This window comes from Rhea pennata, chromosome 3, assembly GCF_028389875.1.
Source record: "Rhea pennata isolate bPtePen1 chromosome 3, bPtePen1.pri, whole genome shotgun sequence".
NCBI lineage: Eukaryota > Metazoa > Chordata > Aves > Rheiformes > Rheidae > Rhea > Rhea pennata.
This window is the reverse complement of record NC_084665.1, coordinates 105881229-105894033: the sequence shown is the minus strand read 5'-3', so window position 1 is coordinate 105894033 and position 12805 is coordinate 105881229. Positions and strand designations below refer to the sequence as shown.

The window sequence follows — 12805 nt, the reverse complement described above, 5'->3', positions numbered from 1 at the left end:
TCTTTGGGGGGGAGGAGGGGGCTAATTCCATATTTTTATCTATTTGTTTGTTTCTCTACATTATTTAAAAAGACCTCTCACTTAGGTTCAGACTCGCACAATCAGGTGCTGCATCCAACACTCTCAGGGCAAAGGCAGTATATTTGTCAAGAATATCCTCAGTCAGCTGCTATGTCTACAACCTCCATTAAGGAGCCCACAACAGACCTAAAGTTGGCATATTAAAGAATGCTTTTCTATCCTCGATCCAAGGAACTTCCACTCTATCGCAATGCCATACTGTGACACAATTGGCAGCACAGCGTATTTACAAACATTCTTGGGATGCCTGACAGTTATGTAAGTGTTATAAGCATTTTTTCCATTTCTAGCTCAATAGGCAGGCCCTTTGTAGGAACTGCAATTACTGAGCTATAAGTATAGACTATTTCTAAATTCAGTATTTAAAGTAATGTAAATATAACCTGATTATCATTTTATGAAACTTTTAGTGTAAAGCTGTATTTCTAAATAAACTGACATCTCTTTTGAAAGCAGGATGCCTATTGAAAACAAGGAAACCTAAGTCATGATTCAAATTGTGAAGTATAGTTCATCTGCAGGAGAAAAAGCAATGCCAGCTTTGGAAAATTTGCAGAATATAGCAAGTAAACTTCTATTCTGCTTTGAAAAACTGTGACTTTTCCAAATGAGAGATTTAAGAGACGATTGAGATTAGATCTCTTAAAACAATCTCTAAATTTAACAAAACTCTTTTCCAGGATAAGGTTGTTACGTAATAATAAATAATAAACCTGGAAACTCTTCTGTTCGTTGTGAAATGGATCTGCAACAATATGAAAAGAATTAACTTTCTCGCTCTCCCATCACTGATCCTGTTTCATTCAAGCACTTGGAAAAGCAACCAAGCTTCATTTATGAAACAAAAATCTACCATACTTATACTTAGTCTACAGATGGCATGGCTTGTATACAGCAACCGCTATAAAAGACTGAGAAAATATTTTGATGGTCTATTTCTAAAGGCAATGCTATTTTCACTTGTCATGAACCACCGGCTCTATTTTAATGAACCATTAATACTGAAAATAAACATAATATATAGCATTCCAATTAATCTGAATGCCTCTGAGTATTACAAAAGTTGTCCATAAAGCCTGCTCTTAAAAATAAAGTTGACCACCAAAAGGCATCACCAGTCAGTAGTAGACGGGCACAGGAAATTTCTCCTTTCCGTCTCACTAATAAATGTTTTCAGAAAGTTCCTAATGGCATCCAACATATCACTCATGTGTACAGCAGTATCTTGTGGGCTCCAGCCCCACCATGGTCTGGCCCTGCTTGTACATGGGTCCCCCAGCCCCCACCCCAGCTCTGGCACCATCCCCGCAGTGGAGCCCACCACCCCCGGGGCGAGGGCTGCCCCAGCTGCCCCGGGGCACTGCTCCCTCGGAACAGGAGGATGACTGGTGGCCAGACTGGTCCAGCCCCTTTGGGAACCCCTCACCACCACCAGCCTGGCCACTGGGAGCCTCCAGCCCATGCAGCACCCTGGCACAAAGGAAATGGTATGGTTATCTACCCTGGTGAAGGTCTGCTAAGGCAACAGACTCCTGTGGATGCACCTATCCCAAACAACTCTCCCATATTGATTCACAGCATAGTTTAATGAGTTTTTAGTAATTAGATGTGCAATTATGCATTTTGAATCCATATTTAGAAGATAGATGAATTTTAGAGGTTGAATCAGTATAATCTGGAAACAAGGGTGCTGCATAAGATATACTGAGAAAGAAATTATATCTACTGAATGTTATTACTTATGAAATTACACCTGAAAGTCAGAATTCTGTTTCAATCTTACATTTCAGGTTCAATTTTGACGACAGCAGATTTCCAGTCATGCTTAAATATTCTTTGTTAGGTCTTTCCTATACATGAACATATTATTCATCTAAAGTCTCACACTCGTTATGTAAAAGACATAAATCTATAAATAAATCCCTGCTACTATATCTCCAGTAAAATATTTCTAATACATAAAACTGTCTTCAGCCTTTTGGGAAAACAGGAAGCAAGATGACACACTTTCAGTTTAGAATAAGAGTGCTTTGAGCCTTGAGTGTTGTTAAATGTGATGTTAAATGAATTACTTGATCAGTTCTTTATCCAATGCTTCAAAAAAATTTGTCACACATTTAAATTGTCAAAAGCTGATCACATTCCACGATCACTATCTTCCTTGTTGCCAATTAAATATGTAGTATAATTATTAGCATTTAACATAAAATAGTATTATATGCAAATATTTAGCTGCAACTTCAGATCAGTTCAATATCTAATTAAATAATGTGAAGTTTATCTTTTATTTGATCATTCATTTCCTTGGGCAATTCAATATTCACCTATACTTTAAAAGTCTGTGAAATCACTAGAAAAGCAAAATTCCAAAAAATGCTTTGGCTATACCAGAATCAGGTCCGGCTAATGACAGAGATGATGAGTTTAGGGTATAATTCATCACTTAATCCCACGTAAGTTATCTGTTTCTTGGCCCGGTTTACAGAATATGCTTTTTCTATTAAAATTATTTTTAAAAAACGAGTAAAAACACATATATCTAATATACATGTGAAATAACAACTGACATGGTTTATTATGTCGCAACTGTAACGTTTATTTTGTTCTCCGAGGTCCAGTGAGTTTGTACAAATACTGAATGTTTCATCTTTTTCCCGAGAAAAGAAGGCTAACAAGGATAAGCTAAGTCAAATTTATCAAAGGAAGCTCTGTGAATGTCAGTATCAATTTATATCAGTACATCCTCTCTGTTGGAGGAGTAGGTGAGATGAAAGAAAGACTTTTTTAAAAATGTATACCATCCAAATCCCACTAACGAAAGCTAAACATGTCAGTATCATTTTTGCTTCTGAAAATCTCTCTTTGGATATTTATATTGACACATTTACATCACTTGAAACTTCCCACTCCAAATGAGACAGTTATATAACTATTTCTGAAAGATTCCATATAAATATATTTTGTGGATATGTGCACACACACACACACATTCTCTCATACACATATATATAGCCCTATGTTTAAATCAAAGTATATCTTTACCTGAAAAGCTCCCAAGACGTGGTGCTGTCATATCTCCACCATCATATATTTCAAGCGAATCCCAATTATGTTCAGTGGCAAAGCTGATGACCTGGATCTGTAAAACACCACCACTGAGAATTTTTAAAATTAACTAATCATATGTATTTTGAAATGTTCTAAAAACAGTAACATAAAAGAAGAATATGTCCCAAAGAAAATATAAACATACAAACCAAAACAAAAATACCTGAGTGAAAAATGTTCACTTTTTAAGTTCTCTAAACTTTTACGAAGTATGAACATTCCATCAGGCAATTAAGAATGCTTTTGCACATATGTTGTATGATTATAAATAATTACTCAAAGTGCAAATGAGAAGATAACCAAGACAGTTGCCGACATCTCAAGTTCAATCAGTGAAATCCTAACAGATAGCAAGGGTTGACATTTGCATACCAGCCTGAAGGACCAAGACCTGCTTTCAAAATTCTGCACAGTTAAAAGAGAAAGCTGCTTGTTACCTATTTCTCCTTCATGCCCTCTAGGAAAAATAAAATAAATAAAGCTAACCAATGAACATCACTGAGAAAAACAAAGTACAAATGTTTCAAATAGACAAAACAATCCAAATTACTGCTCTTTTCTCACACTGCTAGAGAAAAAAAAATACTTTTAAAACCAAGCTACAGAATACTTAATATTCCATGTTTGACAGAATATAGACTTGCCTGAATACCTGATCCTTCAGTCACTATGATTTTCCACACACAATTCAAGCTGTTACCATAAGGTTCAGGGTAACCTGGTGACAGAATAGTACCTCTTCGTTCAGTAAAATTCCCACTACATGGCACTGAAAGAAAGTATTATCATGAATTACTACAATACCTGAAACAATTTAGAGAACAGAAAAGTAATAATAATTTTTACTACTAAGCTTATGATCGTAACTCTCTTTTATAACATAATCAGAGGGTTTGGGGAACATAAATAGGCTTTAAGCAATGATCTGAACTTTAGAAAGTAATTTTGTTTTCTAAAATGTATTCAGATCACCCAGTATAAAGAAGTGAATTTCATTCTGAGCGCATGTTAGAACAGCCTAGCAGCATAGCCTAGGATCATGTCCTACGTGAGAGTAGCAACAAATTACTGTTATGGCATAATATTAAACACAATCATGACTGTCAGAAATCATGTGAATTTACTCACAGTCTAAAATAGTTCTAATATTGGACGTAGCTGGTAAAACAGTGTGGTACATTACATATATTTACCATATGAACCCTCACTTCTTTAAGGTTCAAGAAAACAGAACCAATCTAAACAGAAAACAAAATACATAGAAAACAGGTCACCTACATTTATTCTTAGAACGCCCTAGCTATAGTGTCAATTCCTATGACTAGCAATGTTTTTTTGATATAAACCTAAGGCAGGGGAGAAGAGAACCTTTTAACATTTACAAATAAATCCAAAGTATTAAACATTATCCCATTGGATGCTTGGTGATAAACTGAAGCAAATTAGCTACATGTAACAATGCTGCCATTATTAACATTATTTTGAGCCAGAATTAATAAGAAAAAAGAAATCATCATCATCCTATATGTGATAGAAAGATTTTGTACAATACAACAGGTAAAGACACTTCTGGAGAATTAAATTCTGCCCTGTATTTCAAACTGCAGATGAGTCATGAAAAGAAATAAATGTTAGAGAAAATGTTCATCACACTTGTTCATATAATCTAAGTCATTATACACCACACTCTACTCTCTACCAACCAGCTCATACTCAGTTACTTTTTGATATGGAAAACTGCACTTTTAAATTGAGCATGACTGATACTAATCTAAGGAGAGCGTATATATGTGTTACTATACTATTTTCTGAAATAGTTCCTGAATTCTGATTCAGAGACGTGTGTCAGAACTCATGACTTAAGTGTAATTGCTTACCTACACAGGTTGGTATTGTGTCATTCCACTGAGCTAAGGCATTCGGCACAGACCGACATCGGATAGCTTTGGAGCCTTGTAGCAGATAGCCAGGACTACATTCAAATCGAACAACAGAACCTGCCGAAAACTCAGAGCCAATTCTCCTTCCATACCTCGGCTCTGGAACCGAGCTACACTGCGTGTCGCTTGTACGTGGAACAGCTGTATAAGTAGAAAAAAAAATAAAAAAAAAAAAAGATGCCATGAACCCAAATGACAGTTATTAACTAAAAAATAAACAGACCACTAAACATGCACAGTTTCTTATAAGATAGAGTTTTATTTAACTTGTTGCATGTACTTGTTCTATTCCTGTCATCTTAAAGGATGGCCTAATGTTTTCATTCTGAATTGCAACAGGTCAGTTTAACATCATGACAGTAACTAGTAAAATGAGTAGAAACTTAGATATAACCAAACAAGAAAGAATGAAAGAGGGCATTAAGCTCCTTGCAGTAGATTCCATATTAATTGCAGATAATGATAATGAGGAACGGCTGCGAGAGCTGGGCCCCTTCAGCCTGGGGAAGAGAAGACTGAGGGGGGATCTTATCTATGTGTACAAGTACCTGAAGGGAGGGTGTCAAGGGGACGGGGACAAACTCTTTTCAGTTGTCCCATGTGACAGGACAAAAGGCAATGGGCAGAAATTGAAGGCAGTTCCGCCTGACTGTGAAGGGGAATTTCTTCCCTGTGAGAGTGACAGAGCCCTGGCACAGGTTGCCCAGAGAGGCTGTGGCCTCTGCTTCTCTGGAGATCTTCAAGGCCCGCCTGGATGCAACCCTGTCTAACATGCTCTAGGTGACCCTGCTGAGCAGGGAGGTTGGACTAGATGATCTCCACGGGTCCCTTCCAAACTCAACCATTCTGTGATTCTGTGATTCCTGTTACGTGGATTTGGGTTTTGATCTGTGACCAGGTACAGCCATGTGACAGGAACACTTATCTCCCATGCGAATACCATAGCAGCTTGGAGAGCACATGACTTGAAGTATGTTCTTAGGCATTGAGGACCAGTGGGTGTTTTAACTATGCTCTTTACTGACAGGATACTAATATCTATCACCTACTTTACTTACTAAATATGGAAGCTTTGGCTTCTCTTTGGAATAACAGAATATTATGCTGTAGACAAGCAGAAATAAGAACGATGTATTATTATACCAATATTTATCATACTGGACAACACACAAAAATAGTAATGCCACTCTCCATACCCTTTAAATATTTAAAATAGACAACAATTATTCTTACCAATAATTTCTGAGAATTCATAAACCTAATATAATATAGGAAAATTTAAAAGAATCTAAGTAACATTTAAAGGGCAAAATAATAAAAGTTCATTAGAAGTCTACGGTTTTTATTTTCCTTTTGACATACTTATTTGTGGCCACTTCTTTAAAACAAGCAGTTTTTTGTAGTTACTGACTCATCAAGGTTTTCTTTACATTTGATTTCGCAGTTAGGTAGCAAATGCTACAATTTAAAAACTATTATAAAGATATATATAGATAGAAAAAAATGATAGAAGTATCATATGTACTATGATATCGCCTATGGTTTATATTAAAATAAAACAAATGCATGTAGAAATATTAAATACAAGTGACTTTTCTGAGTGAGAGTCAAGTTCAGAAGCTTTGTTTGATCAGTTTGGTTTCTTCAAGAAATAGTTGTAAGGGATTACTGCATCTAGATATGAATAAGTAGCACTGTGGAAACCGATTGCCACGTAGCCCTTAAACAATACAGACATAGAGTGGAACAGAAAAATAAATAAATAAATAAATAAATAAATAAATAAATAAATAAAAATGGTGTTCAGACTTTCTTTTAAGCAGAGCATCAACTATGATGTTTCATTCCTATTGCCATGTTTTAAGACTAGCACAAACACAGACAGCTATATTTCATTCTATTTTATGAAGTTAAATTTAATTTTATTTTCTGGTTTGTAACAGCAAATACCAATACTCATGTCTACTTATGCACTTACAACACACACAACAAGTGTGTACCTGGCCAGTGGCTCTCTCGCTACTAAGTACAGCAGAAGATTTTTGGAGCCAGTATATACTTATTTTCCTATCATTAGTTTTATGATTTTCTCATCTCTTGTTCTGTGATTTACTCTACTCAAAATTACAATTACTTAAGTACAGTTGTTTTAAGTACTGGTAGGTTCTCTAGAAATTCTCATTTGTTTTTAAGTTGAATATAGAACATTAATTAACATCAGTCCTATAGCTATCATGAACTATGCAACATATTTTAGTAGAACATTGGCCTGCTCTTTTTCGTCCTCTTTTCTTGGGCCTAATTGCCTTTTCTCTAACTAATGGGCTACTGTTCAACCACTGTTTTATTCAATATATATTCTTTTTATTGTATAATGCCTACACGCACATCCAGTTATGTGACTGTCATATGATTAGAGCTGCACCTTCTACTGTGACTAAGTATGACTCCATGCCTTGGTGGAGGCTGCATAGTCAGTAGTGGAGATAAACAATTTCCAATTATGTGATAGCAAAACATTCAATACATTGTTGCAGGCAAAATGGTCTCAACTCAATGAATTTATACTTAATTTATTGCCAGCCAACACAAATTTCTGATCACTGTTAAGAGAAAAAAAAGAGGACACAAACAATCAAACAACCTTTTAAGAAAACATCTTCCCTCCCCAGGCTCCGCTTAAGTCAAACACCCATTCTCTCCCTTTTTTCTCTCAGTTTCCTTGGATATTCCTCTAGTGAGGTGGCAGGCAGCACAGGTCGTGTCACTCTTTTTGCTTCTTGGTTTCTTTCTATCCCTCTTTGTTTATTCTGGTTTTCTTCTGCTGCACTTTGCTTCTAACTTTTTTTTCCTGATTATTACTTCTTCATGTTTTCTTGTCACTCTGTTTCTTAGTATCCTTGCTCTGGCATGTCACCCAAGGGACAGAGTCTCTCAAAGGTGTCCCTGCTCCTGTATACGTCTTCCACAGGCCACCATCCCCTCAAAGATGTTCCCACCTCAGTGTGAGTCACCTATGGACCACAACGCCTTTGGAGATGCAGCCCCTTGGCTTGCAGCACTTCCTTCTGGGAGTTTTCCCAGCAGTCTGCCCCTGCAGCACCTGCAGCAGCATGTCCCCAGCAGTACCTCTGGCCTCAAGCAGTTGCCATTTTCTTTCTACAATATGTTTGAGTAGGGGTGTTGTGTTCTCCTCTGACTAGATGAAGTTTCGGTATGTGGTAGGTTGTTCTCAGCAAGTCCAAAGGAAGTTGGCTGTGACTGGCACATAGTAGTTCATAACCTCCTTCCACATCGACCACCACTGCAGCCTGCTGCATTACATATGTATAGCCCTTAGCTATTTCCCTAAGAGGTTATGTGACAGTCCTGGCTGAAAATTTCAACATCACTCCTATTTTCTTTCAAGAGTGGAACACAGGCATTTCTACTGCCTTTCTCTTTTTATCTTTTTTGTCTACTTCCTCATAAGTGAGGATATCTCAGGAGAAAGTCCTTGCCCACGTTCTCTAATCTTCATCTGGAGTCCACAGCTGGAGAATCCCTCCAACAGCTGTGCAGAGGAATCTTTGTAAGAATCAGACTGAAGAATAGTCTAAAACTGTCAGAAATCACAGCTGTCCATTTGCATATGTGCAGTAGGAATCCAAATAGATTTTTTGTGTAACTATCATTTTCACCACTCCTAAAAAAAGGATGACAAAGCACCTTGTTTTATTATAGTACTGCCTCAAGAAAGTTCTCTTTCTCTGACTAAGCTATCTCAGCCATTACTGCAAACATTGGGAGGGTTTACTAATACTTTTAAACCTATTTACATACCAGAAGCACTGCTATGCACTTCCCTCCATTTCCAGACTGCAGAGAATAGCCAGGAAACAAAACATTCATGGCAGCCACAAAAATCCACTACAGGTGTTGTATCAGATTATCCCACTACCCAGAAGAAAACACTCAGTGCCATGTTAAAATTGACACCTTGCTCAGAATTCTTCCACAGTATTTTTAATACTCTATTAATGCTTATAGTGACTACTGCTAAAGATGCACAAATGAACTGTCACTTATTATAAGAGGCACCATTTAATTTTTCCTGTTTTTAAGATGAATTGACTGAAGAATAGACAAAATGCAAGCCAGACATAATATGAAAGCAAGGTGCTCTCAGACAAAAAGAGTGTTTAAAATGGAGTTTCAGGACATGCAGGTCTCCTGCCTCTTTTGCTGCACTTCCTACCTACAGGGATGCACCGCTCTTGACCTTGGAGGAAGTGATGTTTGAACACTAGCCAGCTCTCCTGGACCCCTCTTGCTTCTAGGGCCTTAACCCATGGGATTCTTCCAATTAGGTCTCTGAAGAGCCCAAAGTCCACTCTCCTGAAGTCCAGGGTTGCAATCCTGCTTGTTGCCTTACTTCTTTCCTGCCGCATCCTGAACTCCACCATCTCGTGGTCACTGCAGCCAAGGCTGCCCCCAACTTTCACATCTCTAACCAGTCCCTCTCTGTTGGTAAGGACAAGGTCCAGCAGGACACCCTTCCTCGTAGGCTCCTCCACCATTTGTGACAAGAAGTTATCATCGATACATTGCAGGAGCCTCCTGGACTGTTTGTGCCTTGCTGTGTAGTCCCTCCAGCAGACATCAGGGTGGTGGAAGTCTCCCATAAGAACCAGGGCCTGTGATCATGAGGCTACCTCCAGCTGTCTATAGAAGGCCTCCTCGACTTCCTCTTACTGGTCAGGTGGCCTGTAGTAGACACACACAACAGTGTCCCCCATGCTAGCCTGCGCTCTGATCTTTACCCATAAGCTCTCGACTGCCTCCTCCTCCTCCCCGCCTAGGCAGAGCTAGATGCATTCCAGTTGCTCTCTCACATAAAGAGCAATTCCACCACCTTGCCTTCCTGGCCTGTTTCATAATAATCCTCTTTTAAACTTAATTTGACCTCATAAACTAATTCATATATTTGTATGGTAGAGTAAGTAAAGGAAGACAAGCATTAAAAACTCATATAGTGTCACATTGCAAAGCATTACTTTGATTTACAGGGAAAGAAGTGTCTGTATTGCTGCAGCCTAAGCTAAATAAAAATGTGTGCTGCCATCTCTCAGATGATGACATAAAAAGAAAACAAGCGTAAGATAAACCCGAAAAAAAAAATCAACAAAAAAAACCATTTCCAATCTTCTTAAGTGTGATTGTTTGTACATAATATCTCAGCATACCTAACCCTAATATCCTGAAAGAGTGGATATTCATTCAGTCTGGTATTACGCATACTCTTTATCCATTGTATGAAATATAAGGAAATGTGGTCATCTGAGAAACAGAAATGAAGTCCCAGATGAGATATGTAGGTAAAAATAAGTTTTTGAGAAAGTAGCACTGCAAAAGCCATTAAACCTGAATAAAAAGCTACAAATTTCATATCTTACTTGCTCAGGCCAGAATGTGAAATAATGCAATCTATAACTGTTAGCCTTTCTTCTAGCTTTTGCTTACAGCTTTGGCAATCTGGACTTCTCAAGCTGTATCTCAGAGACATTCTATTTTCTATAGTAATTATCCTTCCTCTTTTAGTGAATATTTCATACTGCTGTGAAACAAAATTGAAATCAGCCCAGTGGAAAAGTGAATAGGGGAGAAGGTCAACCTGGAATAGAAGGTGATAAATAAAATGATTGACTCTGCAGGCCAGACTGGTGTGTTCATTGAGAGGGTGGATGCTATTCTACAGAGTATTTAAAGGTTAGCACACAGGTATTGCTGGAAATATGATCACGTATTTCATAAGATGATAAAAAAATCACAAAATGAGATAGCTTATTAATTAAATACCATTAACTCATTAAGCAAAAGAAATATATATTAAATAAAGCTCCTAAGACATATTTCAAAATATATACAAAATGGATAGTCAAATAGCTTCATGATGCTCTTGAGACAAATAGCATGGCCTCGCTTGACTCATTTTGTGATGCTGCAAAAAGCATTTCTTATTTCTCATGATCTTTTTTATTTTTACTAAAAATATTTGTAGTTTGTATAAGCGACTGAAATGAAACATATGATTGTGCACACCTGAAGAATTATTCTTCTGCAGAAATAGGTATATATACATATACATTATATATATGTATGTATACATATACATTATATATATGTATGTATGCATATACATGCAAATAATAGAACTGAGGCTTTGTATCACAGTTAAAATGCAGTAATGCAATTAAAAATAACTAAACACTCTAGGCATACGAGAAAAGTAAACAAATAAGTTTAAAAGATGTAATTCACATGCAAATGGATGATAAGCAGAACTCAAATGCTGAAAGCTGCTCTATAATTCCATAAATTTATAGGTTATCATTCCCCCCACCCTTTTTATCATTAACTGTGATAATGGTAAATTTAAATGCAAGTGACATGTTTGATGTATAAAGAAGATCAATGCCGACATCCTGAGCTATATCTGAACTAGAAGGTAGAGTCATGGTGACTCTTCTAAAAATACAGAAAAAAAGAAGGCTTGAAAACACCACCCAGAAAAGGTTTGAACAGTACCTACCAATTACTTATAGCTATGGAAACATTCCTGATGTGAGATAGTCCTTTCCATTAAATTAACATAAAAGAACTCTAGTATTAAAAAATATATATTGCATGGTGCTAATATTATTTTAAAGTCTCCAAAACTAGATTTGTACTTCAGTAAAGTTGAAAAGCTAGTATATACTAACTACAGTGTTCAGTGACTTCAATCAAGCTTACTCAGTATGTAAGCACTGCATCTAATAGAATGCCCAGAGGCTCCTTCAGGACTGAATTTTGCCTGTACATGCAACAAACCTGTAAGTACTGCTCCAGATGTGACCAGAATACATTCTCAAAAGCACACCGATCAATTCAGTGTACTAAGCTCTGTCTAGCAGCATGCTAACTTGGGCATACTGTCTCATTCTTGCATCTCAACTGTAGTATAGACATTCACATAACTCGTCAAAGTCAGTGGTGTGAGGAACAGTTCTGCAAGTCATACTTGCCCTTCAGTATTGAAACTGCTTATTGCTCAGTGTTGGACCAGGTTTTCCCCCTTGAGCACTCCAAGAAGGAAGAATTTCTTAGTAGCCTGAATAAATTCAGCTATCAAAAAACTTTTGAAACAGCAACTGGAGCTAAAGTACTGAGCAATACAAAACAATTAAGCAAATTTTCCAAAATCATGAGCTGAGCTATAGAGACCAGCTTTATTCATGAGACAGACTATAAAGTGTCTTTGGCACTTCTACCTTCTCCTTATGCCTTATGTGAATACTTGTATAGTACAGAATGGTGTGTGATGCAGAACTCAAGCTCATTCCAGTCAAACTGCCCCCAGAACTGACAGAATTGTGTAGAAGTACAGCTACATTGTTTTGACAATCACCATCATTATGCTGCATATACATGTCCAGTACTGAGATTTTCAGAAGTGTTTGAAAGTATTTTTCCTTATGTATGTCTTGTGAAAGTTGAGATGAACAGTACTTCCAGGGACTAAGGTTTTCATGAATCTAATACAGATTCTCAGAACAGCATGAACTATTATACTGTTTTCACTTGTTCACTGACTAACCCCTGCCCCGTCAGATAGTAGAACAAATCCCAAATCTAATATGTGCTTCTATTATTTT

At 37.1% G+C, this 12805-nt stretch overlaps 1 protein-coding gene across 1 annotated transcript in view; it reads right to left on the bottom strand.

The window, feature by feature from the left end:
• CSMD1 (CUB and Sushi multiple domains 1) overlaps positions 1-12805 on the bottom strand; it is a 1182441-nt gene that overhangs the window by 174550 nt on the left and 995086 nt on the right. Inside the window, exons 34-36 of the mRNA XM_062571121.1 lie at positions 5067-5270; positions 3834-3958; positions 3124-3220 (exon numbers count right to left, since the gene is read on the bottom strand). Of these exons, the coding sequence (XP_062427105.1) occupies positions 3124-3220; positions 3834-3958; positions 5067-5270 (426 nt within the window). The remainder of the gene's footprint in view (positions 1-3123; positions 3221-3833; positions 3959-5066; positions 5271-12805) is intronic.